Raw genomic sequence first — 17,721 nt, 5'->3', positions numbered from 1 at the left:
GAATGGAAAACTTAATGTCCTTCTCAAATCTAATATTTTCTTCATTCTTTAATAATTTAAGCCATGCATTATAGCAATTACAATCAACAGATGTGTTCACTTTTCTTACAGAACTGACAGAACTATAGAACAAGGCATTAAAAATAGATTTGCATAGGACAGACAGCCTACAGTTTGTAATTAAATGGTTACATTAGTGTCCCATGTGATTCTCAAGGATTCCAGTAACTTGTAATAACAGGATACTTTTTAAGAGAAAGTAAGGACTGCAGATGCTGGAGATCAGAGTTAAAAAGCGTGGCACTGGAAAAGCACAGCAGGTCAGGCAACATCTGAAGAGCAGGAGAGTCGACATTTTGGGCATAAGTTTGTTGCCCAAACTCAAACTTTGTGATATCTGAGTTTTTTTTCTGAATGACAGGGACTGAAATTAATCACCTAATATCTGTTACTGAATCCCAGGATACCCAATACTCTTGAAAGACCTCAAATAGTAATACACCTACCGGATTAGCCGCTTGTTTTTCCAATAACTCGTCAACTTGTGAAATAAATAAAGAAACAAATTACTGTATGCTTATTCAAGATTACATCTTATGTGACCAAGGCATTCATTCATATTTAGGCTTTCTCCTAGTCATTCACTTCAATTGACACAATAACTCTTCCCCTAAAGTCTCCATTTTGTTCCAATCCACAGAATTTGTGACGAGGAGGACAATGATATCAAAATAAGATTCATCCTTCTTTCATTTATCCAGAGTTTCTATAGAGGTTACAGCTGAAGATCAAGAAAACCCTGCAGAAATGTTATTCTGTTGTGTTTAACTATGTGACAAGTTGTGCTGTATCTTTTACAAAGTTGCTAGGCCACAGCAGCCTAGTGACACAGAGTGCAGAACTATTCCTGCAAATCCAGACAAAGTATGTTTACAATCTGTGTTGGGGCATGAAGAGACAGTGAGAAGATGAACCTCTGCCACAGCAGGGGCATCAACCTGAGCTTCTCTCCCAGGGCCCTAAGGCATTGCACAAATTTGTGGGAAGAGAGTTGGTGACTTAAAACATTTTGAGGACATATGAAAGCAAAGGCACATTTGTTCAAGGAGCAATTATATATTCTAGACGTTGCCGCCTCTTTAAAGTATTTGACTCACGAGCATCTGTCCCTTGCAATATTTACAAGTACACCAGGTAATAAATACTTTAAAGAGATACAAGGCTATGGGGAAAGAGCAGGGGAGTGCAATTTATCAGAAAGCTCTGCTAAAGAGTTGATAGAAGCACAATAATTTCCTTCCGTGATGTAACATTCTGTGTTCCTGACTTCAACATGTTTGTTCCCCTTCAACCCATTATGGCTTGGCTTTGAGAGGCTTCTAAGCCTCACTGAGTGAGGGAATTGAATTGGCACACAACTGAAATGGCAATTTATTGAAAGACCAGAGTCATTTCTGCAGATTATGCAGCTTCCTCATACTTTCCTTGTTAACTCCTAATGATTGAAATGGACCTACTCTTTGAGCTGGACTTTAACCTAAGTTCAACTCAGAACAAAAGTCAGTGAATACCCCTCCTTGCTGATAAGGTCTTGATCACATGTTTGGTCAATGTCTGTTATCTGTAGCTTTGAAACTCTTTGAGAGAAAGAGAAGTGGGTGGTTCAACAACATAACTAGATAGCTAGCTAAAAATATTGCAGCTACATTTCTATCCAACCCATGATAATCATCAATTTAATTCACTAAAATAAAACAATAAAATCGTAGAATCTTATTGCACCACAGATATCTTGTCACAACTATGCCAGCTCTTTGAATGAACCACACACCCTAGCTTTTTTCCTTACCCTACAAAGGAGAAATCTGGCACAAATTATTCAAAATTTTGAATTTTCCTTTTATTGCAAATCCATTTTCTTTTCAGAGTTGTTTTCTTTATAATAACAAAAACGTGCAGTCAACGAAATTCCAATCACAGTCGTCTTTCTGTCATTTAATATCAATCTGTACATAGATTATTGAGCAAGTGGGAGTTATTTAGGTTCACATTAAGGTACACTTTCAGAGCCAATTATTTCAGAGAACTCAATGATCAACAGAAAGACGGCTATTAGAAATGATAACTGGATAGACTGTAATCAAATGATTTTCCCAACTTCTCAGCAGAGACAATGAAGTTAGTTATCTCTTTCAGCTGAATTTTAAATTCAGACCTGACAGACAATAAGGAAGGAGACAATGCCAATGCTGTGTCTGGTCATCCTTCCCTGGCATTCAACAGCTGTGTCTTGTTGGTAGCATTTTTGCTTCTGCGTCAGATTTGTGGGAACTCAAACCCTGTTCCAGAGACGTCAGCGCATAATCCAGGCCAACTGAGGGAGTGCTACACTTTCAACACTGCTGTCTTTTGGATGAGACTCAAAACTGAAGGACTGCCTGCCTTTTCAGTTGAATACAAAAGATCCCTATGCAAAGAAACACAACAGAGTTCACCTTGGCTAATATTTATCCCTCGATCACATAATCACTAGAAAAAAAAATCTAGAAGAGTCGACTGATAACCATGAAACCATTGTCAATTGTCACAAAAACTCATCTGGTTCACTAATGTCCTTTAGGGAAGGAAATCTGCCATCCTTAGCTGGTCTGACTCCAGAGCCACAGCAATGTGGTTGACTCTCAACTGCCCCCTGAAATGGCCGAGCACGCCACTCAGTTGTATGAATTGCTAGAAAGTCATAATAAAGAAGTGAAACCCGACAGACCACCTGGCATCGACCTTGGAACAGGAAAAGACAATGGCAAAAACACAAACAGTCCTGTCGAGCATGCAGAGTCCTCCTTACCAACATCTGGGGGCTAGTGCTGAAATTGGGAGAGCTGTTTCACAGACTAGTCAAGCAACAGCCTGACATAGTCATTCTTACCGAATCATACCTTACAGATAACTCCCCAGACACCACCATTACCATCCCTGTCCCACTGGCAGGACAGCTGCCCTGGGAGTCTTTGATATGGGGTCCGGACCCCATGAAGTCTCATGGCTTCAGGTTAAACATGGGCAAGGAAACCTCTTACTGGTTACCACATACTGTCCTCCTTCGGCTATGAATCAGTACTCTTCCATGTTGAACAACACTTGGAGGAAGCACTGAGGGTGGCAAGGGTGCAAGATATACTCTGGGTCTGGGATTTCAACGTCCACCACCAAGAGTGGCTCGGCAGCAGTATTACTAATCGAGCTGGTTGGGTCCTAAAGGATATAACTGCTAGACTGGGTCTGCGGCAGGTGGTGAAGGAACCAACAAGAGGGAAAACCATATGTGACCTCATCCTTACTAATCTGCTGGCTGCAGAAGCATCTGTCCATGACAGTATAGGTAAAAGTGGCCACTGTACTGTCCTTGTGGAGACCAAGTCCTGCCTTCACATTGAGAACACCCTCCATCGTGTTGTGTGACACTATCACTGTGCTAAATGGGACAGACTTTGAACCAATCTAGCAACTCAAGACTGAGCATCAACAGCAGCAGAATTGCACTCCAGCACAATCTGCAACCTCATGGCCTCACTCAACCATTACCATCAAGCCAGGGGATCATCAACCCTGGTTCAATGGAGAGTGCAGGAGGGCATACCTAAAAATGAGGTGTCAACCTGGTGAAGCTACCAAACAGGACTACTTGCATGCCAAACGGCAAAAACAGCCAGTGATAGACAGAGCTAAGTGATCCCACAACCAACAGATTAGATCTAAGCTCTGCAGTCCTTCCACATCCAGTTGTGAATGGTGGTGAACAGTTAAACAACTCGCTGGAGGAGGCAGCTCCACAAATATCCCCATCCTCAATGATGGAAGAGCCCAGCACATCAGTGCAAAAGATAAGGCTAATGCATTCACAACAATCTTCAGTCAGAAGTGCCGAGTGGATGATCCATCTTGGACTACTCCAGTGGTCCCCAGATCACGGATAACAGTCTCCAGCCAAATCAATTCACTCCACGTGATATCAAGAAACCACTGGAGGCACTGGATACTGCAAACATTCAATGGGCCCCGATAACATTCTGGCAATAGTACTGAAGACTTGTGCTCCAGGACTTGCTGCTCCCCTAGCCAAGCTCTTCCAGTACAGTTACAACATTGGCATCTACCCAACAATGTGGAAAATTGCCCAGGTATGTCCTGTACACAAAAAACAGGACAAATCCCACCCAGCCAATTATCACCCAATCAGTCTACTCTCCATCATCAGTAAAGTGGTGGACGGGGTCATCAACAGCGCTATCAAGCAGCACCTGCTCAGTGATGCCCAGTTTGGGTTTCACCAGGGTCACTCAGCTCCTGACCTCATTACTGCCTTGGTTCAAACATGCACAAAAGAGCTGAATTCCAGAGGGGAGGCAAGAGCGACAGCCCTTGACAGCATTTGACTGAGTGTGGTATCAAGGAGCCCTGTCAAAACTGGAATCAATGGGGATCGGGGGTAAACACTCCATTGGTTAGAGTGATACCTGGCACAAAGGAAGATGGTTGTGATTGTGGAGGGTCAGTCATCTCAGGTTTAGGACATCTCTGCAGGAGCCCCTCAGGGTAGTGTCCTAGGCCCAACAATCTTCAGCTGCTTCACCAATGACCTTCCCTCTGTCATAAGATCAGAAGTGGGGATGTTCACCAATAACTGCATAGTATTCAGCACAATTCACGACTCCTCAAATACTGAAGCAGTGTGTGCATAAATACAAGATCTGGACAATATCCAAGCTTGGGCCGAAAAGTGGCAAGTAACATTTTCGCTACACAAATGCCAGGCAATGACCATCACCAATAAGAGACACTCCAACCACCACTCCTTGACATTCAACAGTATTACCATCACTGAATCCCCCACTGTCAACATTCTTGGGGTTACCATTGACCAGAAACTCAACAGGACTCACCACATAAACACAGTGGCTACAAGGACAGGTCAGAGACTAGGGATAACTCACCTCCTAACACCCCAAAGTCTGTCCACCAAATACAAGGCACAAGTCAGGAGCGTGATGGAATACTCCCCACTTGCCTGCATGAGTGCAGCTCTAACAACACTCAAGAAGCTTGACACTATCCAGGACAAAGCAACTGGTTTGATTGGCACCACATCTACAAACATTCAATCCCTCCACCACCAGCGATCAGCACAGCAGTGTGTACTATCCACAAGATGCACTGCAGAAATTCACCAAAGATAGTGGGCGGCACGGTGGCACAGTGGTTAGCACTGCTGCCTCACAGCGCCAGAGACCCGGGTTCAATTCCCGCCTCAGGCGACTGACTGTGTGGAGTTTGCACATTCTCCCCGTGTCTGTGTGGGTTTCCTCCGGGTGCTCCGGTTTCCTCCCACAGTCCAAAGATGTGCAGGTTAGGTGAATTGGTCATGCTAAATTGCCCCTAGTGTTAGGTATGGGTGGGTTGCGCTTCGACGAGGCAGTGTGGACTTGTTGGGTCGAAGGGCCTGTTTCCACACTGTAATGTAATCTAATCTAATCCTTAGACAGCACTTTCCAAACCTGTGACAACTTCCATCTAGAAGAACAAGGACAGCAGGTACTTGGGAACACCACCACCTGCATGTTCCCCTCCAAGCCACTCACCACCCTGACTTGGAAATATACCGCTGTTCCTTCACAGTTGTTGGGTCAAAATCCTGGAACTCCCTCCCGACTAGTATTGTGGGTCAACCCACAGCAAGTGGACTGGAGCGGTTCAAGAAGGCAGCTCACCACCACCTTCTCAAGGGTAAATAGGGATGGGCTATCAATGCTGGCCAGCCAATGACACTCAATTCCCACAAATGAATTTTAAAAAAAACTAGATCACTGAATTTCCATGCTTCCTTAAATTATAACAGTGGATTACAACATTATAATACTTCAAAAAGATACTTCATTAACTGCAAAGCACTTTGATGTCCGGACGTTATGAGTGAGACTGTAAACATGTATGACTGTTTCCAACATAATAGTAAGTTAGTACACTCAAAGTTTGTTTAAATTCGAATCTAACTGTTGAAACAGTGACACTTTATATACATTCTTGCCTTCTTGTACAAATTGCAATTGAAAAAGTGCAAACTTTCTGTCAATTGCATGAGTTCACTGGGTGACCACTTATTCAAGAACGGAATAGCTATTTAATTAGCAGCAGTTTAATTATCGTTCCAGTCACGTTTCCAAGAATTCTGAGCTTGTGCCCACTTGTCCTATATTCCTGGAACTTACTTCAACAAATAGAGTCATAGAGATGTACAGCATGGAAACAGACCCATCCATGCCAACCAGATATCTCAACCCAATCTAGTCCCACCTGCCAGCACCCGGCCCAAATGACTCCAAACCCTTCCTATTCATATACCCATCCAAAAGCCTCTTAAAGGTTGCAATTGTACTAGCCTCCACCACTTCCTCTGGCAGCTCATTCCATACACATACCACCCTCTGCATGAAAACGTTGCCCCTTAGGTCTCTTTTATATCTTTCCCTTCTCACCCTAAACCTATGCCCTCTAGTTCTAGATTCCCCGACTCCCAGGGAAAAGACTTTGCCTATTTATCCTATCCATGCCCCTCATAATTTTGTAAACCTCTATAAGGTCACCCCTTAGCCTGTATTGAATTCTACTTTATCCATTTTCTTATTAATTGAATTTTACTGAAAAGAGAGGCAGGTTGCTGAAACTTTTCATCTTGCACTCACCAGGACAAACACAAGAATGCCAAATTTTAACTCTGGTGCTGAATGGATTACAAGATAATTTTGATTGGTTGAGGCCTGGCCATGGAGGAAGAAATGGAGAAATAAAAGTTCCACAAGTTTCTTGGTAATTCAAAAAAGGCACGAGGCTTGAACATGTTCCTTTCTCTGGAGGGAATGGGTCCCTATGTATGAATACATGCCGCTTAAAGCAAGCATAAGTGATCCATGTTAAAACCATGACTGATTATCTTAAACCAGACATGTAATTATTAGTGCATTCAGGGCTGTTCAGCAACAGTGGATGTTTTTGTCTTGGGTTTTGCAAGCGAGTGTGGTTGAGTCCAGTCTGTACTCCATCTATTACAAACAGCATAAAGAAAATGCTGTTTGATTCAATCAGCTAACTGCTGAGACATACAGGCCAAATCCCTGGCATCTCAGCGACACTGAAATTCATACACATTCATATTGCTCAATCATGTGCTATTATTTGGACACTAGTTATATCTCTTCTCAATTTTGCTTTTGAATATCAATCTATCTTCATATCACAACAAAGTTCTTCAGCATGATATGGGATTTATTTTGGAATAAATGAATATTAGATCATTATTTAACACATTTCATATTTTAGTTACTGTGCTGTTTTGTTCAGGGAGATTAATACTGGGCAGTGGAACACTCTTGTGCCCAATGGGAGCATCATGCTTGGAGGTAAAAGTCTAGATCTAATCTAGACTCTGATTTCCAGCATCTGCAGTCCTCACTTTTGCTGAGTTGAAGGTAAAAGTGTCTATCCTATTAAAAGAAGTGCTAGCAAGGGATTCTTTCAATGTCCTGTGTCTCAATCCAAAGACGTATTTTTAACTATGTGCTTTTATATCATTATTGTCCAAGCATTTGTCTCAACAGAAATTAACAACAACTGCCATTTATTTTGACAGAAACATCCTTTTGTTGATGAAGACAAAGATTTAACTGTATGCCTTGATCTTATGTGTTACCTCTTGCTGCTGTTGCACCAGTTTCTTTGTACAGGCCTCTTTGGCTTCAGCAAATGAAACCCTCCTGGCATTGAATTTTGCATCTGCCTAGAGGAGAAACAGGAGAGGAGTGAACCAGATCATCTACATCGGTCAACAAAAAATCAATAGCAGAAAGATTGAAGAGATTGGTCAATCTTGGTATCAGCACTAGCAGCAACAAACCACCAGCTTATCAACAAGTCTTTTTGGGCTACCCAAAATTGAAATTCTACCAGCAGCAATGCTATCTTGTATGCATCTTTCTTCAGCATTGTTATTATAATGATCAACGGGCTGCATTCCCTTTTGCCAACAGGAGGCAGTGGCATAGTGGCGATGTCATCAAAGACACCTCCCACCCCAGTAATGTTCTCCGACAACCTCTTCTGTCATGTTGAAGATGCAGAAGCTTGAACACACGCTCCAACAGGTTCAAGAATAGCTTCTTCCCTAACATTATTAGACTGTTGAATGGAATCACTAACTTCAAAAAATGTTGATCTTGCTAATATTGATATGTTAATCTTGCTTCACGCACCTCCTGTGCAGTGTAACCCTGTATGCCTCGATCGATGTAAGCACTCTTTTATATGTATGTCCTTGTTTGCTATGATCTGCCTTTTTCGCAAAACAAAGCTTTTCACTGTACCTAGGTATACGTGACTACAATAAATCAAATCAAATCAAATGTCACTGGACGTGTAAACCAGAACCCCAGGTTAACGTTCTGGGGATAAGGGTTTGAATCGTACCATGGATGATGGTGAAATCTGAACTCAACAGAAAATTCTGGAATAAAAAGCGTGCGTCGTGATAACCAGATAACTGATGTTGATTGTTGTGAAAACCCATCTTGTTCAATAATGTCCTTTCAGGAAGGAAATCTACCATCCTGATCTGATCTGGCCTACATGTAACTCTAGACTCAAGCAATGTAGTTGACTCTTAACTGCCCTCTGGTAATTAGGAATGAGCAATAAATGCAAGCCTAGGCAGTGATGACCACACTCCATGAATGAACAATTTTTTAAAAATCCATTCTCAGATGAATTTGCTGTTGGGTTACACTAAAAGCTGGATTTCTTTTTTTCAGCTGACTGATGTTTTACCTTAAGGAGGTGTGTTAGCAGCTCTGCTGAGAACAAATGAAATTTATCTCTCTTTCTGTAGGCCCCTTGTTAATCATTCAACCAAAATGCTACATGATATGATTGCACAGCTGGCATCAAGCTGCACTCAAACAAGCCAGCAAGGTGACTATTGAAATGCGACAGTGATCCAGACACATTTTTAGTGGTGCGTATAGTCAAACTGAGATTTGTGTAAAATTTCCGATAAAGAGAAAAGCAAGCACATAGTTTTTTAAAATTTTCATAACAGTTCTTGAAATCTGGTTGGGCTAAATTTCTGATGTTAAATATTCACTATGCAAAGTGCTTATGGGGAACATTCATTATGCAATATGAAATGGCTCCGAGCCCATTAAATGCTGTCCCCCTCGGAAAAAATGAAACGATGTAGCTACTTCACAGTTTTGATATCCCTACAATACAAACATCTACCTATATTCTTCAATTCTTCACACCCTATTCTCTCGATCACTTTACTAGACAAATCCCCTTCTCCATCGTGTATAACCTCAAGATTCCAAAGTGGCTAACTTTTGAAGTTGCTATTTATTTGCCTTGAAGCACACGCAGATTGTTTCATGTAGTTAAGTAATCTTTTCGTGCCACATTTTCATGGTGCAGCCAAGCTTATCTTCCAAAATTATCAATGTTCATTTTAACAAGGGTCAGGGAAAGGTCCTTGAAACCATTTTTGCTTTTTGCAAATTTCTTATTTTAAATGTGGGTCCATTCATTTGCCCATTTCTTTACCCATTTATCTTTTGAATTTGTCTGCATACAACAATAAACTATTTTGGAATTTATCTTGAAGCAAGTCGAAGCCAACATAGTATTGGATGACTACATACTTTAATTAGCTATTGTGCTAATTTAGATTTGTGAAGTTACTGCTGTGCAGTGGGACACCTCCACATTTTGCATCCAGTGTCATTCTCACATCAGACTGAAACTGTAAATGCTAATATGAAAGATCCAGCAAGCCTCAACCTTATTTGTTCTCAAGGTGAGAACAGGCTCTCTTATAAAATCAGGGGGGTCAGAAACTGCACTCCCAAAGTAACTCTATCAAAAGCAGGCAATATTAGTCATAATGAGCCTCTCAATCCATTGATGCTATTGCACAATAACATGGTGTACTGTCAAAGTTTTTAATACTACTTCTCTACTACAATTTCCCTTTATGAAGACATTTTATGCAAGCTTGGTTCATTTGTAGAATAGAAAGAATCAACGTTTCGGGCTTATGCCCGAAACGTTGATTCTCCTGCTCCTCGGATGTTGCCTGGCCTGCTGCGCTTTTCCAGCACCACACTTTTCAACTCTGGTCTCCAGCATCTGCAGTTCTCACTTTCTCCTCTTTTGAAGGATACTCTTGCCTCAAGGCAGAAGGTAATGGTTTGAAAACTCATTCCAAAGATCGTACAAAGGGAATTCTGCACTGCTGGTGGTGCCATCTTTCACAAAAGACCTTAAATGAATGCCATGTAAAGATTAAGTTTGGTTTCTGCAGTTTCTCTTGCTTATTTATTGCAATATTGATGGAAAACCAATAGAAACCCTGGACAAAATGACATACAAAAATATAATCTCCATACTGCTTCACAATGATCCCTGTGGCTCTGTTTTTATTCACTCATGGAACATTGCTGGCTGGCCAGCATTTTTGTTGCCCATTCCTAGCTGCCCTCGAGAAGGTGGTGTTGAGCTGTCTTGAACCGTTGCAGTGCACAAACTGTAGGTAGACCCACAATGCCCTTAGGGAGGGAATTTCAGGATTTTCGGGACTCAGTGACAGCGAAGGAACGGCAATACATTTCCAAGTCAGGATGGTGAATGACTTTGAGGGGAACTTGCAGAAGTGATGTCTGCTGCCCCTGTTCTTCTTGATGGGAGGGTTTGTGGGTTTTGAAGGTGCTGTCTAAGTATCTTTGGTGAATTTCTGCAATGCATCTTGTAGATAGTACACGCTGCTGCTATGGAGAGTCAGTGGTGGAGGGAATGGATGTTTGTAGATGCAATGCCAATTAAGTGGGCTGCTTTATCCAAAATGGCGTCCAGCTTCTTGAATATTGTTGCCACTGCACCCATTCAGGCAAGTGGGGAGTACTCCATCACACTCCTGACTTGGGCCTTGTAGATGGTGAACAGGCTTTGGGGAGTTACTTACTGCAGTATTCCTAGCCTCTGTTCTTGTAGCCACTGTGTTTATGTGGTGACTCCAGTTGAGCTTCTGGTCAATGGTAACCCCCAGGATGCTGATAGTGGGGGATTCAGAGATGCTAATACTGTCAAAGGATGGTGATTAGACTGCCTCTTATTGGTGATGGTCAATGCCTGGCACTTATGTGTTGCGAATGTTACTTGCCACTTGTCAGCCCAAGCCTGGATATTGTCCAAGTCTTGTTGCATTTGAACATGGGCTGCTTCAGTATCTGAGTCACAAATGGTGCCGAACATTGTGCCATCATTGGTAAACATCCCCACCTCTGACCTTATAGTCAAGTGAAGGTCATTGTTGAAGCAGCTGAAGATGGTTAAGCCTAGGATAGGACTCCTCCAGACTCCTGGAGCTGAGATGACTGACCTCCAACGACTATCTTCTGTTATGGACCAGACCAAACGCCCTCAAAACATATTAAGGAGATAGTCTAGACCCTAACTTTTATCTTATTCAAAGGCGCTGTGCTCCAGATATAATTCGATTAGTCAAATGATTCAGCTTTAAGTAAAACAGATTTTATTCTGACAATGAATCTAGCAACAGAGAGCGAGGTCAAGCTTTTTGCAGCAGCAGATAGAGAGCTGTATCTAGCAGCTTCAACTCCAAACACCCCAACTTCAACAACTGAAAGCAAAACTAAAACCCTGGATCTGTGTGAGCCTGATTTCACCCACTTATGCTTCTTTTGTCTAAGTTTTTAAAAACCCAAAGCAAATTACTCTGCTTTCCATGGAGCAGACACCTCGTTACCAGGTTTACAACACCTCTCTTCAAGAGAGACAGAACATACCCCTCTTAAAGGCATGTATCATCACATTTCTTATGTGCCAGGTATGACTCCATCAGGTGGAGAATTTGCCCCCTAGTACCCATTGATTCCAGTTTTGCCAAGGCTCCTTCATGTCACACTCGATAAAATGCATCATTGATGTCAAGGACTGTCACTCTCACCTCACCTGTCTATGTTTGAACTAAGGTTGTACTGAGGTCAGGAGATAAGTGGCCCTGGCAGAACCCAAATTGAGCAGGTTATTGCTGAGCAGGTGTTGCCTGATAGCACTGTTGATGACACTTGCCCTCACTTTACTGATGATCGAGAGTAGACTGATGGGGTGGTAATTGGTCTGCTTTTTGTGTACAGGACATATTTGGGCAATTCTTCAAAGTCAGGTAGACGCCAGTGTTGTAACTATACAGGAAGAGCTTGGAAACAATAAATCCCTACAGTTTGGATGCAGGCCATTCAGCCCATCAAGTCCACATGGACCCTCTGAAGAGCATCCCACCCAGACCCAATCTTCTACCGTATCCTTGTAACCCTGCATTTTCCATGGCTAATCAACCTAGCCTGCACATCTTTGGACTGTGGGAGGAAACTGGAGCACACAGACACAGGGAGAATGTGCAAGCTTCAAACAGACGGACACCCAAAGGTGGAACTGAACCCAGGTCCCTGGTGCTATAAGGCAGCAGTACTAACCACTGAGCCACCGTGCCACCCTAAAGGCATTGTATTTTTCTATATATCCTCTTGCAATAATGCAGTTAGTAGACATTACAGTTTCTTCTGGATTTATCATAGATTTAGAAACATAGAAAATAGGAGCAGGAATAGGTCACTTGGCCCTTTAAGCCAACGCTACCATTCAGTATGATCATGGCTGATCATCTATCTCAGTACCTTATTGTCACTTTCTAACCATATCCTATGATTCCTTTATCCTCAAGAACTATATCTAACTCCTTCTCAAAAACATTTAATGTTTTGGCCTCAATTGCTTTTTGTGGCAAAGAATTCCACAGGCTCACCAATCTCTGGGTGAAGACATTTCTCCCCATCACAGTCCTGAACGACCCACCCCAATTCCTTAGATTGCAACCCCTGGCTCTGGTTTGTCTTAGAATCATAAATTAAGCCAGGACAGAAGGCCATTCAGCCCATCATGCTTGTGGTTCTGCTGCCTCTTTAAATATTATCTAATTTTGTGCCACTCTCCTATCCTTTTCCTGTAGTTCCATAAACATTTCCCATTAATATATTCAACTAAATGGAAGCATTTGCACTTCCATTGATTGTATTTTAACAAAGCAGAGAATTCTAAGCTGCTTCACAGAGAAGCCATCTGTTAATTAACTTTAGCAAGGCCTTCGACAAAGTTCTGCAATGATAGTCTGGTTAGTAAGGTTCGGTCCCATGGGATCCAGGGAGAGCTGGCCAACTGGATACAAAATTGGCTTGAACGTAGGGGACAGAGGGTGGTGGAAGAGGATTGTTTTCAGACTGGAGGCCTGTGACCAGAGGTGTGCCACATGGATCATTACTGGAACCAATGTTGTCCATCATTTATGGAAATGATTTGGATGTGAACATAGGAGGCATGATTAGTAAGTTTGAGGATGACACCAAAATTGGTGGAATAGTGGACTATGAAGAAGGCTATCTAAGTGTGCAATGGGACCTTGATCAGATAGGCCAGTAGGTGGAGGAATGGCAGATGGAGTTTAATTTAGATAAATGTGAGGTGTTGCATTTTGGGAAGACAAACCAGGATGGGACTTCTACAGTTCATGGCAGGGCCCTGGGGAATCTCGTCAAACAGAGACACCTTAGGGGTGCAGGTGCATAGTTCCATGAAAGTGGCATCATGGGTAGACAGGGTGGTGAAGGCAGTGTTTGGCACTTTTGCCTTCATTGGTCAGAGTGATGAGTACAGGAGTTTGGATGTCATGTTATGGCTGTATAAGACATTGGTAAGGCCACAATTGGAGTATTGTGTACAATTCTGTTTGTCCTGCTATAGCAAGTTATTATACTGAAAGGGTGTAAAAAAGATTTACAAGGATGTTACCGAGACTGGAAGATTTGAGTTATGAGAAGAGGCTGAATAGGCTGGGACTTTTTTCCCTGGATCATAGGAGGCTGAGGGGTGACCTTATAGAGGTTTATAAAATCATGAGGGGCATAGATAAGGTGAATAGCAAAGGTCTTTTTCCCAAAACTAGAAGCATAGGTTTAAGGTGAGAGGGGAAAGATTTAGAAGGGACCTGATGGGCAATATTTTCATGCAGAGGGCGGAGCGTATACAGAACAAACTGCTAGAGAAAGTGGTAGAGATGGGTACATTTACAACATTTAAAAGACATTGGACAGGTACATGGATAGTAAAGGTTTAGACGGATAGGGGCCAAATACAGGCAAATAAGACCAGTTCAGTTTAGGAAATTAATTGGCATAGACAAGTTGGGCCGAAGGGTCTTTTTCCGTGTTGTATGACTATAACTCTCTGAAACATTCTGGTCTGAAATCAAATGCACCATTTAAATATTAACTATTGTATCAGAGAATCCAGACTTGATGAACAATAGCTGAGAAAGAGCAAATAGCCTGTTACAAGACACAAGGTCAGCTACAGATCTGCTCAAAGCTCCAACATGACAGTCCACCTCCCAGTTGGTGACTTACTCGTTTAAAAATTAAACCAAGATGAGGCAATACATTTTGCATAATTATATTCTAGCTCATATAGTTTAAAACAGGGATGGCAACCTGTCTGGCTGACTGTAAAACTTGAAGAACTGGATTGTTGAGCTACATTTATACACATCTGAAGGTGGCGGGGACATATGAACAAACTGGGTATATGATTTAAAGGTGTAATCACATTGAGGGTTTTCCAAGTAGGTTTATTTTACATAAGGATCATATTCTGCCTGGGTGACTCATTTCAGCGTAACTTGTTTTCTGTTTCTTTTATTCATCTCCTTTCAATTCTTTTCACAAGTGCTGACATCTGCTGGCTATACTTCCAGATATCTCAGCCATCTTCTAGTATTGCACCCAAATTACTATTCTTCATGTTTGAGTCTAGACTGTTAATAGGCATGATGTAATTTTAAGAAACTTCAGGGCCAAGCTCAATCCTGTTTATAGTCAACATCAACAAGCAAACATTTCCAACACTAGTTGCTGAACTTTGTCTGAATTTATAGTACTTTACTTCCATCATCCCCAAACATTCGCTCCCTCTGCTACCAACACTCAATAGCAGCAGTGTGTGCTACCTACAAGGTTCACTGCAGAAATTCACCAAGGCTCCTCAGAGAGCACCTTCCACATCCGTGACCATTACCACCTAGAAGGACAAGGCCAGCAGATACACGGGAACACTACCCTCTAAAAATTCCCATTCAAGCCTCTCACCATCCTGACTTGAAAATATATTGCTGTTTATTCAGTGTTGCTGGGTCTAAACCCTGGAATTCACTCTCTAAGGGCATTGTGGATGTACTGACACCAAATGAACTGCAGCGGTTCAAGATGGCAGCGCACTTCCACTTTCTCAAGGGCAACTAGGGAGGAGCAATAAATGCTGGCCATTCAGCAATGCCCATATCCTAAGAATGAATTAAAAAAAACTGATATAATGATTTCTGGGCTCCCGACCCCGAAAGATACACATCAGTTTTTGGACTGCATAGGAATTCAACAGCCAGTGTTTGGGAGGAACACCAACTGGAAGTCCCACACATTGGTGCTTCAGCACACTTAAGCTGTTACAATATCCAGCAGTCTGATACTTGTGACAATACTACAGCTTGCAGAGGTGTATTTTGTACTTTTTATTTTATGAAGAAATGTTGAAACAGAGGCGCCGAGCAGTCTGTTCAAAGCCAATGGAATAAATAGCTTGTGAGGCCTTTTGCTTTTTTTAAAGTTGGAACAATGGAAGCAGCCTGAATGGGCAGGGTCAAGCTCCCACAGAACCAGAATTTTTAGTTTTAGCTTTCTGCAGTTTGTTGGCCAGAGGCTGCTCATACATAAAGACAGTAGTTATGAACTGACGTTACCCAAGAGAAAGTGAGGACTGCAGATGCTGGAGATCAGAGTTGAAAAGTGTGGCACCGGAAAGGCACAGCAGGTCAGGCAGCATCCGAGGTGCAGGAGAGTGGACGTTTCGGGCAGAAGCCCTTCATCAGCAATGTGGGGTAGGGAGGGGGAAGGGAGGCTGGGAGATAAATAGGAGGGAGGAGGTGGGGGGGGAAGGTAGCTGTGAAGGTGATACATAGACGCACCACCAGAGATATATTTCCCTCCCCACCCCTTTCAGCATTCCGCAGAAATCATTTCCTCCGCGACCCTCCTCGTTTGGTCCATGCCCCCCAATAACCCACTCTTGGTATCTTCCCTTGCCACTGCAAGAGGTGTAAAACATGCGCCACACCTCTCCCCTCACCTGCATCCAAGGCTCCAAAGGATCCTTCCACATCGGGCAGAGATTTTCCTGCACATCCAAACACCTCACCTACTGTGTCTTTTGCTCTTGATGTGGCCTCCTACATTGGGGAGCCAGGATGCCAACTCGCAGAAGGTTTCAGGGAACATCTTTGGGACACACGCACCAAACAACCCCACACGCTTCAACTTCCCCTCCCACTCCACCAAAGACATGCAAGTCTTGGGTCTCCTCCACCGTCAAATCCAAGCCACCCGACGCCTGGAGGGCGTCATATTCTGCCTTGGGACCCTCCAACCACACGGCATCAATATCAACTTTACCAGTTTCCTCATCTCCCCTCCCCCCATCTCATCCCCGATCTAACCCTCCAACTCAACACCGCCCTCTTGAACTGTCCCACCTGTCCATCTTCCTTCCTACCTATCCACTCCACTTTCCCCTCTGACCTATCACCGTCAACCCCCACCTGCATCTACCTATCGCCTTCCCAGCTACCTAGCCCCACCCCCACCCTCCTATTTATCCCTCAGCCCCATTCCCCGCCCCACATTCCTGATAGCTGCTGGCTTGAGCCAGTTTGAGCCAAATCCACTCTGAGGGATGACATAAGGTGGAAATCGTTAGTTGATGGGAGAATGAGGTAATCCAAAAGGGGTCCTTGGAATGAGCCTATAGTGGAAAGACACCGGCTCTCAGATGAGCTGTGAACCAACAAGAATAAGACATCACAGTTCAGGAAATTAAGGAAAAAGGATAAAAATGAAGAACTTTTGCGATTAGCAAAAATTCCAGACAGCAACATTCACAAAGTTATGGACCCCACACTTGAAAGTATGGAGAGGACCCAAGACCTGGGAGAAATTGCCTAGCCAGTGTGAGCTTCTATTCTTGGGTATCGGTCTTTATTTTGTTGACTGATCAGGGAACGTCAAACTTACTGGCCGTGTGCTTGGATTGTAGCCTTGTACGAATTGCATGCCTGCTGTTAACCTTTCTCGAACCAAATGGTGTGAATGGTTTTGTCTGTTTTAAGTAAAGGTACTGGTTAGTTGTTACAGACTTGACTCTTGTCCACTTTGTGCCAAGCCAAAAAATGTTGTCAAAGGCAGTAACCAGGCAACATTAATTGGCATCCCTGTGGGGGCCTTCGACAAGAGGCAGCTTCACTGCTCCAACAGACCCAGACTGACTCCTTAAAGAAAACATCCAGCCTGGGCTGGAGAAGTAAGGAGAAGCAGTTAAAATAAACAGGGGAAATTCCACTGAGGCTAACAGCTGTCTCAGGAAGAGACAGTGAACTTGAGGACCGTTGAGTCAGTGGGAACTCAATTCAAGCCTGATCGGTAGAGCATGGAGAGAACAAGAGTC

The 17,721-nt window shown here is 43.0% G+C and overlaps 1 protein-coding gene across 4 annotated transcripts in view; it reads right to left on the bottom strand.

The window, feature by feature from the left end:
• LOC122543336 (uncharacterized) overlaps positions 1-17,721 on the bottom strand; it is a 44,281-nt gene that overhangs the window by 10,288 nt on the left and 16,272 nt on the right. For 3 of the 4 annotated variants that reach the window (XM_087985591.1, XM_043681869.2, XM_043681870.2), the window contains one exon: positions 7,745-7,831. The exons of the other annotated variant lie outside the window; for it this stretch is intronic. In XM_087985591.1, coding sequence (XP_087841717.1) covers positions 7,745-7,831 — 87 coding nt within the window. The remainder of the gene's footprint in view (positions 1-7,744; positions 7,832-17,721) is intronic. 4 annotated transcript variants of the gene reach the window in all.

This window comes from Chiloscyllium plagiosum, unplaced genomic scaffold (assembly GCF_037043375.1).
Source record: "Chiloscyllium plagiosum isolate Xiang-an unplaced genomic scaffold, Cpla_swu_hap1 HiC_scaffold_53X, whole genome shotgun sequence".
NCBI classification, from domain to species: domain Eukaryota; kingdom Metazoa; phylum Chordata; class Chondrichthyes; order Orectolobiformes; family Hemiscylliidae; genus Chiloscyllium; species Chiloscyllium plagiosum.
This window is presented reverse-complemented; position numbering and strand designations above follow the sequence as displayed.